A 17,164-nucleotide genomic window follows, 5' to 3' on the forward strand; every position below is an offset into this window, starting at 1 on the left:
TGTGGCCTCTCCCGTTGCGGAGCACAGGCTCCGGACGCGCAGGCTCAGCGGCCATGGCTCACGGGCCCAGCCGCTCCGCGGCATGTGGGATCCTCCCAGACCGGGGCGCAAACCCGGTTCCCCTGCATTGGCAGGCGGACGCGCAACCACTGCGCCACCAGGGAAGCCCCCCCCCTCTGTTTTATTTCCCTTCACTTTCTGTTTTTCTCTATAATACTTAGGTCACCATTTGACAAAACATATTTATTTATTGTTATCTCTCTCCCCTGCAAATGCAGTAGATACTTAAAGTAACTATTTAAATACATGATTACTGAAGGTGTGTATCTTTACACATGTAAAGTCAGCTTGGAAACCTATATTTTGAAATTGGAATAGATTTTGATGATTGAAATTGATTCTACACTTATACATGTATTTTTTTTTCAGTGTCAACTTATTTAGCAGGGGTACTTATTTTGGACAAAATCACACATGGTAACTTTAGCCACAGAGACCTGATTATAAAAATCAAAGTGTATATGTTAATAAAGTAATTTAGTCACCAAAGAACTGAAGTGACTGGTTTCAGCAAAACGTTTGCCTTTATTAGAACTATTGGTTGCTTAGATTGAATCCAGCATCTTGGAAGGCAGCTGTTTGATTTCTCTTCCTTGGAGTGAAAATACAAATTAGTGAGAAGCTCTGAATTTAGTATCAGAAGAACCAAGTTAAAGTCATGGTCTCCTTATTGTTCATGACTCTTTTTGAACCTCCAAAATTCTTTCCTCATCTTAAAAATGAGTACGATTGCACCTGCCCTCATATCCCATAAGGTGATTGAAATGCAATGAAATATGCCAAACTGGTTATATAAACTGTTTAATATACCTATTTGCAAGGCCATTGTTTCCCACTAGTTTTTTTTTTTTTTTTTTTTTTGTGGTATGCGGGCCTCCCTCTGCTGTGGCCTCTTCCGTTGCGGAGGACAGGCTCCGGACGCGCAGGCTCAGCGGCCATGGCTCACGGGCCCAGCCGCTCCGCGGCATGTGGGATCCTCCCAGGCCGGGGCGCGAACCCGGTTCCCCTGCATCGGCAGGCGGACGCGCAACCGCTGCGCCACCAGGGAAGCCCCTCCCACTAGTTTTTAATCTATGCATACCCATTCAGGCATACTATTCTGCATCATCTGTATCATTCATTTGTCAAGCTTATTCCCTCCTCTATTCCTTTATTCATACATACCCCTTTCCCAATTCTTTCATGTCTTGTATATCCTTCAAGGTCCAACTTAGGTTCAACTTGTTTTGTAAATAATCATCTACTAATTTCTTTGCTCTGTGAATTTCTTGGTGACTTTAGCAGGATAGTTCAACCCTTGATATAATCTGTTATATTAATATTTATGGTTTAGGCCTAATTAGAATATGAGATACTTTTTTGAGGAAGGAACACTATTATATCAATACTTAGTATTTCCAATAGTGTTCTCATTTTTTTTTTAGTTGTTTTTCCTTTCGGTAATGTTAGTCTATAGAGTATTTTAAAATTGAAAATGATTTCAAAAACAGATGTTTCTATATGAAGCCCAGTGGCAAAAATGTATTAGATTCATGAATTCTGTTCTTATTTATACCTGGATTTAAGTCAGTTATTTGACTTTACTTTGATTAATGTCCTTAATAAAAACTGAGGTCACAAAATCAAAGTACCATATATTTCTTAAACTGGAAAAGAATTAAAAATCATATTTTCCAATAAGAAAACTAAAGCTCAGGAAAGTTGCCCAGAATCACAAAGCAAGTTAGTAGTAGATCCAGATTTACTCTCACAATTCATGGTTCTTTAATCAAATTACTACTGAGTAGTAGACATTTACTTAAAATTGATGAAGTAGGTTTTCCACTTAAATAGAACTTGTGAATATTCTGTTACAAAATTTTTAAAGAATAGTGTTGATTTAAATGCTTATTACTAACATGTTTTAGTTTTTATAGTCTTTTTTTAGTAAGAATGGTACTCTCGTTTGCCCAGTAGTTTTCACTTTCAAGTTTTTTTTACTTACTCACAGATATAATAAAGTATATAGGTACCTCTATGATAATTTCAGGTATTTATCTTCATTTCAAATTGATAGTTCATTAATTATCACTCAACCATGTAAGTTTCTCTTCTCCAGATTGGCCACTCTACCTTTTTTTTTAAATGTTAGCATTGGTTCGATAGTTTTCCTGTCCACAAAAATTTTTTAGTTCAAATTATATATCTTGATTTTTTTAATATATAAAGCAAAAATTACAGCATTTAAATATGTTTTAAAATATAAAGTATGTCAGTGGAAAATAACAATTGTGAATATAGAATCACTAGTAAAGTTTTTCAGTAATGTCTAATAGTTGTCTAACTTAAAATATCCTTTTATGATATTATAAAATTGTTTTGTGTGTTTTTATATTTTTCTGTTCTTAAATTACAGTGTGGACTCCTATTGCGTTGACAGTGTTTTTAGTGGCTGTTGCAACACTGTGTAAAGAGCAGGGAATAACAGTTGTGGGAATTTGCTGTGTGTATGAAGTATTTATTGCCCAGGGGGTAAGGAGAAATCTAAATTTCCTTGTTGCTATCTTTTATCCTATTTGAATCAGATTATAATAAACTTATTTTCTAAATGTATTATTATATAAATTGGTCTGTTTACCAATTATGATTACTAAAAATTTGCAAGAAACAAGCACGTTTTGCCTTCATACCCAGTGAAAATTACTTAACATTTTATATTATACCTTCAGTTTTTTAAGAACAGCTTTTTAAGTTTCAATAATGAAACCATTAAGCAACAGTAATACTGTACAGTATAATTAATTATTGGATAAGATTATTGGGCTCAGTTTTATTCATTATCAGCTCCACCATTTGCTCCATGTTGGTTTTATAATTTTGGTCAATTTTTATTTAATTTTGCATTTAGAAAGTATGATAATTGTTGAAAAATTACAGTAAAGTGCTATTTGTTACTTAAACATTTTTTTTCTTTTCTAGTATACTTTGCCATTATTATGTACTACTGCTGGACAGTTTCTTCGCGGAAAGGGTAGTATTCCATTTTCTATGCTGCAGACACTAATAAAACTCATTGTTTTGATGTTCAGTACACTATTACTTGTTGTGATTAGAGTCCAGGTTATTCAATCCCAACTTCCAGTATTCACCAGGTATGATATTCTGGTTCTTTTGTTTTCTTCCATTTTTTTTTTTTTAACTTTGCATTTTAAGTGAATGTAAATGTTCCAGAAAGTCTTTGATTTACATTGAGGTTTTTTAACAGCTTTATTGAGGTATAATTAATACTTTTTTTAAAACCTGCATATGTATAAAATGTACAGATTAATAGGTTTTGACATACGTGTACACTCATGAAAACATCACAGTCAAGATAATGACCCCCCCAAAATTGGTTAAGTGTTAAGTCGTCTATATCCTTAGTGAGTTTTGTCTACTTGTTTTATTAATTATTGAGAGAAGGATATTGAAATCGCTGACTATAGCTGTAGATTTGTCTATTTTGCGTTGCAGTTCTATCAGTTTTTGCTTCATGTACTTTAAAGCTCTATTATAAAGTGTATCCGTGTTTAGGATTGTGATGTCCTCTTGATGAATTGATCCCTTTATCATTATTAAATGAGCTTCATCTCCAGTAGTAGTCCTTACTAAGACATTCATTTTGCCTTATATTAATGTAACCACTCCAGCTATCTTTTGTTAGTGTTACATGGTTTATCTTTTACTTTTTAAATCTATCTATGTCTTTATTATTTAAAGTAGATTTCTTGTAGGCTGCATATAGTTGGGTCTTCCTTTTTTGTTTGGTCAGATAATCTGTCTTTTAAATGGGGTGGTTCAACTGTTGATAGTTTGTTGTAAATCTACCATCTTGCTAATCGTTTTCTCTCTGTCTTGTCTGTTCTTTGTTCCATTTTTTTTCTCTCTCTCTTTTGAATTGAGTATATTGTAATACTACGTTCTTAGCTCCTTGTTGGCTTATTAGCTGTATATCTTTGCTGTGTATTTTTCGTGATTGCTTTAGGGTTTTTTGTTTATGTCCTTTTCTTATCACAGTTTATCTGAAAGGCATATTATAATTGCAAGTATATATACTATAAATGTCAGCATATGTAGTACAAATATTATATATACAATAAATAAGTTTTTATATAAATATATAAACTTATTATAAATAAGAACTTAGCCTTTGTGCTATTTGCATACATTCTTATTGAGTATACATTGTAAATCTGACAATGCATTATTAACTTTTGCTTTCAACAATTATCTTTGGAGGAGATTTAAATTTAAAAATTCTTTTATGTTACCCTATAGAGTTACCATTTCTAGTGTTATTCATTTCTTTGTTAGATCAAGATTTTCATCTGGCACCATTTTTCCTTGTGACTGAAGGACTTCCTTTGACACTTCTTGACGTGTAGGACTGCTGGTGATGAATTCTTTAAGCTTTTGTATATTAAAAAATCTTTATTTTACCTTCATTTTTGAAAAATATTTCCCCTGAGTGTAGAATTCTACATTGACTGTTTTTCATTCACTAATATAAAAATGTTGCTCTGTATTCTCTGGCTTGTGTTATTTTAAATGGGAAATCTTATCCTTATCTTTATGCTTCTGCATGTAGTATCTTTTTTTTTTTCTATGCCTGCTTTTAATAGTTTCTCTTTATCATTGTTTCTCTTCTTATATATTTTTTTAATTGAGACATAATTGACATATAGCATTGTATTAATTTTAGGTATACAATTATACACACACACACACACACACACCACACACAGACAAATGATTACCATAATAAGTTTAGTTAACATCCATCATCACACATAATTACAAAAATTTTTTTTCCTTTTGATGAGAACTTCTGAGATCTACTTTCTTAGCAGCTTTCAAATATACAATACAGTCTTGTTAACTACAGTCGTCATGCTGTACATTACATCCCCAGGACTTATCTTATAACTGGAAGTTTGGGTGAAGATGGACAAAAGGTACAAACTTTCAGTTAATGTTTCTTTTATCTTCTTGTTTCTTGTGCTTAGGTTATTGAGCTTTTTAGAATCTGTAGGTCTTACTTTATATAAATTTTGAAAATTACTTCTTTTTTTTTTTTTTTTTTTTTGTGGTATGCGGGCCTCTCTCTGCTGTGCGGTTCCCCTGCATCGGCAGGCGGACGCGCAACCACTGCGCCACCAGGGAAGCCCTGAAAATTACTTCTTGAAATATTTTTTACTTTGCTCTCCACTCTTCTTCTAGGACTCCAATTACATGTATTTTAGGCTTCTTGAAGTCATACTGATGCTCTGTTTATTCCCCTTCCCTCCAAAGCTATTTTCCCCATTTTCATTTTGGATAGTTTCTTTTGTTGTATCTTCAAGTTTACTAATCTTCTTTCTGCATAGTCTAATCTGCCCTTAATTTTTTCTAGTTATTTTTCATCTCAGGCATTGTTTTCATCTCTTTTTGAGTTCTTCTGGGGCCTTTTTTGTGTATTCCATGTTTCTGCATGTTCTAGTACTTTAATGTCTTTATCTACTAATTTTATCATTTGTGTCATTTGTTGGTCAATTTAGATTGAATAGTTTTTCTCCTCATGGATTGTATTTTTCTACTTCTTCACATGCCTGGTAGTTTTTTTAATAGGTGCCATATGTGAACTTTACCTTAATGTATTCCTATATTGTAGACTATTGTTCTGGGATGCATGTAAGTTATTTGAAAAATGTTTCATCTTCAAGTCTTGCTTTTAAGCTTTGTTTTGGGAGACCACAGTAGCATTTAGGATAGGGCTAATTTTACTTCCTTGCTGACACAAGACCCTTCTGACCACTCTACCGATAGACTTTGAATTATGAGGATTTCCACTCTGGATGCTAACGAACTATTCCCAGTTGTATTTGATATTTGTGAATGTTTATCTAATCCTTTCAGAAGGTATTTTCCTAACTGTATTAGTTTTCTTAGACATGCTTTAACAAATTACCAGAAACAGAGTGGCTTAAAGCAGCAGGAATTTATTCTCTCACAGTGCTGGAGGCCAGAGTCCAAAATCAAGGTGTCAGGCATAGATGGTTCCTTCTGAAGGCCCTGGGAAAGAATCTGTTCTGTGCCTCTTTCCTAGCTTCTGGTATTGACATTCCTTGGCATGTTGCTGCATCACTGTAATCTGCTCCATCTTTACCTGGCCTTCTTCCATGTTTGTTTCTCTGTATTTTCTCTTCTTGTATAAGGACCTCAGTCATTGAATAGTGGGCCCACCCTCATCCAGTATGACCTCACCTTAACTGTAATTACATTGGCAAAGACCCTACTTCCAAATAAAGTCACATTCTGAGGTTTTTGATAGACATGAACTTTGGGGAGACGTAAATCAACCCACTACACTGTCCCTAGGTATTTCCACACATATTTGTGCTGATCAGTTCTCATTAGTACTGGAAACTGGAGAGAGATCCTCTACAGATTTGAGTTCTCTCTCAGCAGCTTTCTTCTCTCTGGTATTCTGCCCACTAATTCTAACCCCCTGGACTTCTAGGGCTCCCAGCTCTACCTTCTCAACTCAGGGATCCAAGTGGATTCCACTCAGGTTCTCTCTTGCTGCACAGACTAAAAAACTCTATCGAGGTACTAATCTCTCCACGTAGGCCTCCCCTCATTTGTTTTTTTTCTGATCAGGCATTGTCTTTCTTTGCCTGATACTCAGTATATTAAAAGAAGTTTTATATATCTTGTCTATTGTTTAGTTGTTTAAGGCTAGAAGCAAAAGTTTTACTGAATTTTAACAGTCTTCATATCGTTTTTTCCCTGCTCTAAGATTAGCATTATTCCATTTCACCTTACTTATCTAAAGTTTAAGAGGAAACTTAGAATAGTTCCCTATTCAGTTTTAAGTGACTGACATTACATGCAAGAACTTTTTTTTTAAACAAAGGCCCAAAATATTGTTCATGTTGCTATCCATGATAGTTCATTTCTGGCCCTGGTTAGGATAAATTTTATTCAGATAATTTCTTTTATGCCCAACACATTCTTTGTGATTTTCACATAATTTTCCTTTTTTTTTCTCTCTCTTTCCTTTTTTTTTTTTAATTGAGGTATAGTTGATTTACAATGTGTCAGTTTCTGGTGTACAGCAAAGTAATTCAGTTTTACATAAATATATTGTTTTTTAGATTTTTTTCCATTATAGGTTATTACAAGATATTGAATATAGTTCCCTATGCTATACAGTAGGATCTTGTTTATCTGTTTTATCAATATATATAGTAGTGTGTATCTGTTAAACCCAGGCTCCTAATTTATCCCTTTCCCACCTTTTCCCCTTTGGTAACCATAAATTTGTTTTCTATGCCTGTGAGTCTGTTTCTGTTTTATAAATAAGTTCATTTGTATCATTATTTTAGATTCCACATATAAGTGATACCATGTGATACTTGTCTTTCTCTGCCTGACTTACTTCACTAAGTATGATAATCTCGAGGTCTATCCATGTTGCCGCAAATGGCATTATTTCATTGTTTTTTTATGGCTGAGTAGTATTCCATTGTGTAATAATTATCCTTCTTAACAGCATTTTTTTTCTTTAAGAAATAATTACTTTTTAACTTCCAGAATTTCTACTTCTGAGTCTAGCCATGCTAAACTAAACAGCTCATTTAAGCATGATAGTATGGGAAATAAATTGAATTATAGATAGATATTTTATATTTCCTTCTTTACTCCTTAGTTTCAGTGTTTTTGTTCTGTTTATCATTCTTTTTAGAGAATTTGAATCAACTGTTTTCTATCTCTAGTTCTACTATATGAAAATGTGGTTTATAGGTGTGAATGTATTTGTTTTGTCTATGTGTGTGTGGATGACTGTATGGGGTGTATTATATATAAATATATATTTTCCAAATATAAGCATTTAAAAATGTGTGTGTGTGTATGTATTTGTGTGTGTTATATAAATTTTATTCTATTACCCTGTGAGGTTGATTGTAATATGATTTGACTTGCTTTGACATGTACTCTTTGACTGCAGTTCAATTATTAAATCACCTATCCTAGATAAACTGTTAATTTTTTAAAATGAACTCTGAAAGTGGATTACAGGGGAAAAGCTTTGTATTCAGTTCTGTTGGTTATTTTGAGAATTCAAGTCCTGACTTTCAAGACTTCGTGTTTTTCATATATGTATATATTCAAATATGAAAGTTTAGAAAACATTATTTGTTCAAAAACTGTGTACTTTTTCTCAACCATTTGATATTTTTAAGAAGACCAAGTCAAATAAGTAGTAGAGGTTGATTTTTCATTGGCTTATTCATTTTAAAATGAGAAATTGGGTTTTTAAAGGACTATATGTTAATATAGCCAAACAATTTAGAACATAGCCTAAAGAAATAAAAATCTGAAATGATTCATTTAAATGTACTTTTTAAAAAAATGATTTGACTTAATTTGCAGAAAATAGACTAAATTAATGAAATGTACATTGAATGTATCATGGCCTATATAAACTAGGATATAAGCTTATATTAAGTAGAACACAAATAAAATGTTACATAGGGCTGTACAGTTACTCCTCTGTACTGGGAATTTGGTTTTTAGCTTTCTAGAAGTCTAAGCAAAGAGGAAAAGCCCATAGGTAATATAGTTTTGTCTGTTCGTGACAAAAGAAAAACATAGTAATTCTTTCTAGGAAGCATAAGTTTTATTAGCATTTAGTGGTGAAAGAAACGTCTCATGTAGGAAAACATTGGTTAGTGTTCTCAGAAGCATTCATAAACACATGCAACAAAGAATCTTATAAAACTTTTCTTATGACTTTTAATCAGAAGGTCATAATTTAATGAAAGCACTTCTGCAGAATGTCATAATATTATAGAATGCATGTCTGAATCATAATAATAAACTAAAAATAGATAACCTGCTTGCCCTTCAAACAGTTCTTTATAAATATCACTGCTCTCAACTAGGCATTTCATAAAGGTTAGACAGTTTGAACTCTAGCAAGAATATGAAATATCCATAAAAAATATTTGTCTTCAGTTTAGCAAGATTACATGTAGATTATTGCTTTTATTATTATTGTTCAGTACTTTATATCTGTTATATATTAACTTTGTGTTTAAAAAATGTTTTAGTTTAAATAACTTTTTTTTTCATTCTTTATACAGGTTTGATAACCCAGCTGCTGTAAGCCCAACTCCTACAAGGCAGCTAACTTTTAACTACCTCCTTCCTGTGAATGCTTGGCTTTTGTTAAATCCTTCAGAGCTCTGCTGCGATTGGACCATGGGAACAATACCACTTATAGAGTCATTTCTAGATATTCGAAATCTTGCCACATTTATTTTTTTTTGCTTTTTGGGGGCTTTGGGAGTATTCGGTCTCAGATACCCTGGTAATTCCTCCAAGACTGTTTTAATGGTAAGAAAGTTTCTTAAATTTTTAGGTGATATTATATTCAGTTTATTAATTAAGAGTGCCTTTAATTCATCAAAAGCATCTTTAAAGAACTACTGTCTTTCTTTGTTCATGTCATCCTAATTTATGAACTTATTTTAGGTTATCCTAGAATTATATATCAGAATTTGACTAATGCTGCACATTCAGCATATGAAACAAAGAGTGATTATGAATTTCCATAATTTGATGGGAACTCTGAAATAATGAAGCATTCTTTTTAGCATCATTTTTTAAAATATATTTCTTACCTTTACCCAACTAGATTATACACTCTTTAAAGAAATTAGTCATATTATATGCTTCTTTGTTTTCTTGGCACAGAGAAGAGTGTCAGGTAAGATAAGCAACTAGAAATACATAGCTCTTTATTTTTCATTATCAAGACTTTCATTACTCCCTGAGGTATTTCTTACTGTGTTCAGAGAACTCTGATTAAAGTCTTTTCTTGTTTTTCTGAGATCTGTTTCTTTGTAATTTTCTTAACTCTGCCCTCACATCTTACTCATAATAATTCTGTTGCCTCTTACTTTAAATTATGGAAGAAAATAATAATCTTTAACTTTTCTTGAGCATTTACTGTATGCCAAAAAGTGGTTTTAATACTTTGCAAATATATTATTTCTGGCTGCAGCCACTAGATTCATTTATTCATTCAATAAAAAATTTTTATTTTCAGCCTATGTACCAGGTAGCATTTTAGGCACTGAGTATATGATAATAAAAGGAAATACAGGGTCCCCATTTCTTGAGAACTTGCATTCTAGAGAGATTTGAAAGAATATAGGATTTGAAAAAAGATCATATTTACTATTATTTTTGGACCTGTTGAGTTTGAGGTACCTATGAAACAATATGATAAAGATTTTGAATAGCACTTTGTGCCTGGAGTTCAGTGGCGAAGACTGAGCTACACGTAAAAATTTGATTGATTACCATAGAGAAACTTGATAATTGCCATAGAGATAGTAATTGAAACCAGGATGTGGAGAAGAAGGCCTATGGAAAGGTTATAGAGCAGCATTTCTCAACTGGGATTTTGTCATTTTCCTTAGAGATGGTAGCTAGCTGGCACCATTCTAGGTGTACAGAAGTTAATTCATACACATAATGCATGCCTTAGAGTATTTGTTCTTAATTTTCCCTCAATAAATAGTTGAAGGGGCTTTATAGAATGAAAGAGAAGAAGCCTATGTCTAGGTCTTGAAAAACTTCCACATTACATACCATATAAAGGAAAATGAACCTAAATGGGAGGTACACCAAATGTACAGAAAGGTAGGAAAGTGTTTCAAGAAAGATAGAATGGTTAACACTAACAGCTGCTGTCAAGTAGAGAAGTGAGATCAGTTGGATTTGACCTCTTTTAGGTATATTAGTTACTTAAATGAAATTTATTTCTGTGGAGTGATTTGATTAGGAAGTGAGGAAGTGAAGATTGCTAGTGTAGGTAACCTGTAGGGGTGATTTAACTTTGAATATTTCAAAGGATGAGACAAGCTTGAATTTCCTAACTTAGGAAAGACAGCCAGTCAGGCAAAGGCTTCAAGTATAATAAACTGCTGATCTTCTGTAGGGCTTGGGGGAAGCACAGAGATCTGGAATTGATGGACCTTCAGAGGCTGGATTAGGTTGATGGTGGGGGAAGACTATTGCTTGGTTGGCATGTAGAATCACTTTCATTGGAGCACTCAGTTGGCTGTCTCTTTTTGACACAAAGAGATATCACTAATGGGTTGGCTTACAAAAACATATTCATTGAGTTGAAATGTTGATATCACTAATGCGTTGGGTTACAAAAACATATTCATTGAGTTGAAATGTTGATTAAGTGAGGTTACAACCAATTACTTGTTACCATGGCTCCAAAAATATTTTCCTAAGAGTGTGGGAATTTGTTTTATACTTAAGAGGCATAATGAATTGGGTAAGATAACTTAAAGATGTGTTGTCAGAAGAGAAGATTTTTAAGGTTGGAGAGGCAAGAGCATTTTTAACATAGGTAGGAAGTTCATAAGAAAGTGATTAAGTAAATGAAAGAAGAGATTATTGATAGTGAGATTAGAGGTATAGAGCTCAGGTTTGGCCTGAGATAGATGGAGACACCGCTTATGGTGACAGGAAGGATGGACATGAACATGAATGTGGATGTTGGTAGGTTTAGTAGCAGAGAATTGAAGGAATTCTTGTTTTATCGCTTTAGTTTTCTCTGAAAATTTGGAAGTGTGGTCACCTGCTGAAAGTGACATGGGTCAAAATTTTGAGAAAAGTAGTCAAGATTCAAAATAGTCAAAGAGAGTGGGAGTGAGCCTACCAAAGAAACCTAGGAATCCTGAGCAGTCTTAAGGATCAATTTGAAGTTGATCATGAGCTTATGATGATATTAATCTATTTAGCTTTGGGACTTTCTAGTAGTGCTTTGCTGCTCACATAAATAAAGACGAAGCGTATAAGTGGTAGAATACATCCAAAGCCGGGGTTCTACTAAAAGAAAGGCAAAAAAGGAGGGGTGGGTAAATACAGAGTTTTGGCAAATAAAATAATGATTTGTGTAGTTCAAGGTGAATGAAAAATAGGATATTGCCAATGAAATAAACATTTAATTAATTACATTAATTATGCTTTATATGTATAAAAAAGGAACACTTGTGACCTTAGGTATAACTGCTTTAAGTATAATCCTAAGCATACTTTTTTAAAACTTTTTTAAATTTGAAATATAGTTGATTTACAGTATTGTGTTAATTTCATAGAAAACAAACTTATGGCTTCCAAAGGGAAAGGGGAGGGAAAGGTGGGATAAATTAGGAGTATAGGATTAACAGATACAAACTACTATACATAAAATAGATAAACAACAGGAAACTATATTCAATATCTTGTAATAACCTATAATGGAAAATAATCTGAAAATACATATGTATAAAACTAAGCATGCTATTTTTTTTAATGGTGATAATTTTCTGAAGATCTCTGAACAAGATACATAGATCAAAGGAGTATCTCTACCAGATACCATGTTAAGCACTTGCTAAATAAGATGTCATGTGTATCTCAACAATATTAGTAAGTAGTGATTAATCCCCGATTTATTTATAATGAAATGAAGTCACGAGGTGATTTGAATAGTTTACCTTATATTATATAACAAGAAGTGAAACAGATTTGCCTCGAAACTCTTGGCTTATTCCACTACCATCCTTTTTTTTTTTAAATTTATTTACTTATTTGTTTTTATTTTTGGCTGTGTTGGATCTTCTGTGTGTGGGCTTTCTCTCGTTGGCGGCGAGCAGGGGCTACTCTTTGTCGTGGTGCACAGGCTTCTCATTGTCGTGGCATCTCGTTGCAGAGCATGAGCTCTAGGCGCGCGGGCTTCGGTAGTTGTGGCACATGGGCTCAGTAGTTGTGGCTTGCGGGCTCTAGAGCACAGGCTCAGTAGTTGTGGTGCACGGGCTTAGTTGCTCCACGGCATGAGGGATCTTCCCGGACCAGGGCTCGAACCCATGTCCCCTGCATTGGCAGGCGGATTCATAACCACTGCGCCACTAGGAAAGCCCCCATCCTTCCTTTTAAGGAGAGTTTACATCACTGGAAGAAGGATATTATGTTCGTTACAGTAAACTTGGTTGGCATACATTAATAGAGAGCATATTAGAACTTCTGAGTAAGTTAATCATTGAGACATTTCTTATTCAAGAACCAGTAGATTTTTTTAAGAGATGGTTTTTCTTTTTTGTGTAGCTTACGCATCAGTCTGTGATGCATCTTTGGCTGAATTTAACACTTTTAATTTTTTCCAGTGAAATTGCCTTAGGGCATCCATGAATTAATAGGGAATATATTTTTTTTAAAGGATCATGTATTTAGAAACAAATCTCTGTTTCACAGCTAGCTGGTTGTTTTTAATCAAGCATTTCTGGGAAGTGGAAAGTGAATTATGCACTCTTAATGTTTTACCTTTTTGATTAAAAAGAAAACACTAAAATTTCAGACATATAAATCGATATGATACTGAGCAATTCGATGGTAGTGCTTTTCTTCAGATTCCGTCTTTTGTATTATTACAAGTTATTAATTTGTGATTCATGGAGAAAGTATTCTTTTCACTGTATTTACATTTCTACATCGATTTTTACTGATAAAGTATAAAAAAGGCATTCCGTCCTCTCAAACTGTTAGAGGACTCTCAAACTTCTGAAGCTGAAAGAACAACTTATTTATTCCATTAGGTACTATAAAACAAATCAGGGTAGTGAAATATGGAAGCACATGTCCATAGAAACAGATGTCCTAATGACAACCAACTTATTTCTTTCCATAAGTTATTTGTGTCTTATCTTTTGTAATGGCTTTGTAATCTGGAAACCATATGCCATCCCATTTTCAAAATGGCAAAAAGTCTAAGCATTTTGTGGTGTTTATTTCTAACACAGTGTACAGTGTAGAATTTTAGAAATTCTTATAGAATAAAAGACTGTTGATTAAAGGGGCCAGGTTTATTTTTATACATATACTAAGTCTCCGTTAAATGTATGTGACCCATCAGAATACTATGCAAAGTAACGCTGAAGTAATGTGTAGAAGTAGTCTACTGTCTTGTCTGAAACGTACCTTATCAATTTCCAGTATTACAGATAGTAGTAAAATAATAAAAACTGATATGTATGGCTATTTTATCAACTTACAATTTGTAGTTTTATTTTATTAAAACCTAATATATTTTCCTCTCAATTTATTTTTACCACAAGCACATAAGTTAGATATATAAAAATTACTGTTTATTTTAGATATATTTTCAAAAAATATTTTTATTGATAATTGAATGAGCCTTAGGTGTAAGTTCTAGCATTCAAGAAGACTTCATTCCACCTTGCTGACATACCTCCTCATGTTTGTTGTTACCATCCTTAAGCGTCCTTCTTTATGTTTAAATCAGTATCCTTTATAGTATTATTAAAAATGGTCCATCAGTACATTATCCAAATTAAATGATAAAATATTTGGATTTGACTGTTTATGTGCATATATTTTAAAATTTAATAAAATGTCTTTTTTTTCTTTGTAGGCACTTTGTTTAATGGCATTACCGTTTATTCCTGCATCAAACCTTTTTTTCCCAGTTGGATTTGTTGTTGCTGAGAGAGTATTATATGTTCCTAGCATGGGGTTTTGTATTTTGGTAGCCCATGGATGGCAGAAAATATCAAACAAAAGGTGAATTAAAATGTTAGTGCATTTAATGCTTATTAACTATAGAATTCAGTATGATACATTTAAGTATTTAAAATGTTTATTCAGTTTTTATAAGTCATATTTTATACCTTCTTGTTTTTCACATTGACAGTCTCCTCATTGTCTGTAATTCAGGTTAGGAAAGCTACGTAACGCCTACCTCATCCTATGGTCTTCCTCATATTTATATAATTTTATTTTACAGCCTGAGACGTAACAAACTTTCAGTCAGACCCAAATGCAAAATAGAATGTTATTGAGACTAAAGTTTCAGGTGATCATTGCTACTTCCATATGCAGTGAACTAGAATAAGTCTTCTTCCTTAAGTGAGTTATATCGGGTTAATATATGTAAAATGCATATAGAAGGCAATCTGTAATTTCTTGCTTCATCATAACCACCATGTCGTAATTGCCTTAAACCAATAGTTAACGAACAGAATAGTCACTATCTCCTTTTTCTTACTTTCCAGTCACCCTTCAACCCACAGAATTCTGACTTCTCTCTACGTCACTTTACTAACGTAACAAATTTCCTCTCATAGCTAAATCCAGTCAATGCTTTTATTTAAAGTTTATTTCCCTGGCATCTATAAAAAGTCTCTGTCCTGATTCTCTTCCACATTTGTTCATTTCTGCTCAGTTTTCAGATTCTCCCTGCTGCACCTGCTCTTTAAATGTTTTTTATTTCTCAGAGTTTTACTAATAGCCATTTTCCTCACATTGCATGTTCTCCCTGGCTGATCTCATCCATGATTACAATTTTCAGTGCCATCTGCCAAACCTCTTCTCTTAGCTTCTATCCATATATCCAGTTATACTCACTACCAATTTTGGAGTGCCTATCATGTACCAGCTCCAGGATACACTCTTTAGATTTTTCTCATTTAATCTTGACACTCCTTAACTCCATTTTGCACATTTGAAAATTGAAGCTCATACAAGCCACCTGAATTACACAAGACCACACAGCTAATCAACAGCAGAGTCTTGATTCAGATTTACACCTGACTACTTCCAATGTCCATGTTCCTTCTGATCCACGCACTATTATCCTGGTTAAGTGGATCTATCAAAATGAAAGAAGTTGAACTCTTACTGAGACAAAAAGCACAGACTCAGAGAACATTAATACTATTAATACTAAATAAGATCATAGGGATTATTGAATTATAACCATCTTTTTAATTTATTTATTTATTTTCTTTGAATTTTTGAATGTTATTTTATATTTTTAAACAGCAGGTTCTTATTAGTTATCCACTTTATACATATTAGTGTATATATGTCAGTGCCAATCTCCCAATTCATCACACCCCCATCCCCCATCCCCACTCCCCGCCGTTTACCCCCACTTCGTGTCCATACGTTTGTTCTCTATATCTGTGTCTCAGTCTCTGCCCTGCAAACCGGTTCATCTGTACCATTTTTCTAAGTTCCACATATATGTGTTAATATACGATATTTGTTTTTCTCTTTCTGACTTACCTCACTCTGTATGACAGTCTCTAGATTCATCCACGTCTCTACAAATGACCCAATTTCATTCCTTTTTATGGCTGAGTATTATTCCATTGTATATATGTACCACATCTTCTTTATCCATTCATCTGTCGATGGGCATTTAGGTTGCTTCCTTGACCTAGCTATTGTAAATAGTGCTGAAGTGAACATTGGGGTGCATGTGTCTTTTTTTTGTTTGTTTTGTTTTAATGCAAATTTAATATACAGTAGTTAAATTAATCATTTTTCTCATTTTTTAACATCTTTATTGGAGTATAATTGCTTTACAGTGGTGTGTTAGTTTCTGCTTTAAAACAAAGTGAATCAGTTATACATATACGTATGTTCCCATATCTCTACCCTCTTGCATCTCCCTCCCTCCCACCCTCCCTATCCCACCCCTCTAGGTGGTCACAAGGCACCAAGCTGATCTCCCTGTGCTATGCGGCTGCTTGCCACTACCTATCTGTTTTACGTTTGGTAGTGTATATATGTCCATGCCACTCTCTCACTTTGTCACAGCTTACCCTTCCGCCTCCCCATATCTTCAAGTCCATTCTCTAGTAGGACTGTATCTTTCTTCCTGTCTTGCCCCTAGGTTCTTCATGACCATTTTTTTTTTCTTAGATTCCATATATATGTGTTAGCATATGGTATTTGTTTTTCTCTTTCTGACTTACTTCACTCTGTATAACTGACTCTAGGTCCATCCACCTCACTACAAATAACTCAATTTCATTTCTTTTTATGGCTGAGTAATATTCCATTGTATATATGTGCCACATCTTCTTTATCCATCCATCTGTTGATGGACACTTAGGTTGCTTCCATGTCCTGGCTATTGTAAATAGAGCTGCAATGAACATTTTGGTACATGACTCTATTTGAATTATGGTTTTCTCAGGGTATATGCCCAGTAGTGGGACTGCTGGGT

General features: G+C 33.6%; 1 protein-coding gene across 4 annotated transcripts in view; it reads left to right on the forward strand.

The window, feature by feature from the left end:
* Positions 1–17,164, forward strand: part of TMTC3 (transmembrane O-mannosyltransferase targeting cadherins 3) — an 82,279-nt gene that overhangs the window by 22,426 nt on the left and 42,689 nt on the right. For all 4 annotated transcript variants that reach the window (XR_003680100.2, XM_028490424.2, XM_024127394.3 and 1 more), the window contains 4 exons: positions 2,456–2,571; positions 3,019–3,191; positions 9,207–9,459; positions 14,561–14,709. Coding sequence is in view for 3 of the 4 variants with exons in the window: in XM_028490424.2 (XP_028346225.1) it covers positions 2,456–2,571; positions 3,019–3,191; positions 9,207–9,459; positions 14,561–14,709 (691 nt within the window). In the remaining variant the exon portion in view is untranslated. The remainder of the gene's footprint in view (positions 1–2,455; positions 2,572–3,018; positions 3,192–9,206; positions 9,460–14,560; positions 14,710–17,164) is intronic.

This window comes from Physeter macrocephalus, chromosome 6 (genome assembly GCF_002837175.3).
Source record: "Physeter macrocephalus isolate SW-GA chromosome 6, ASM283717v5, whole genome shotgun sequence".
In the NCBI taxonomy this organism is placed as follows: Eukaryota; Metazoa; Chordata; class Mammalia; order Artiodactyla; family Physeteridae; genus Physeter; species Physeter macrocephalus.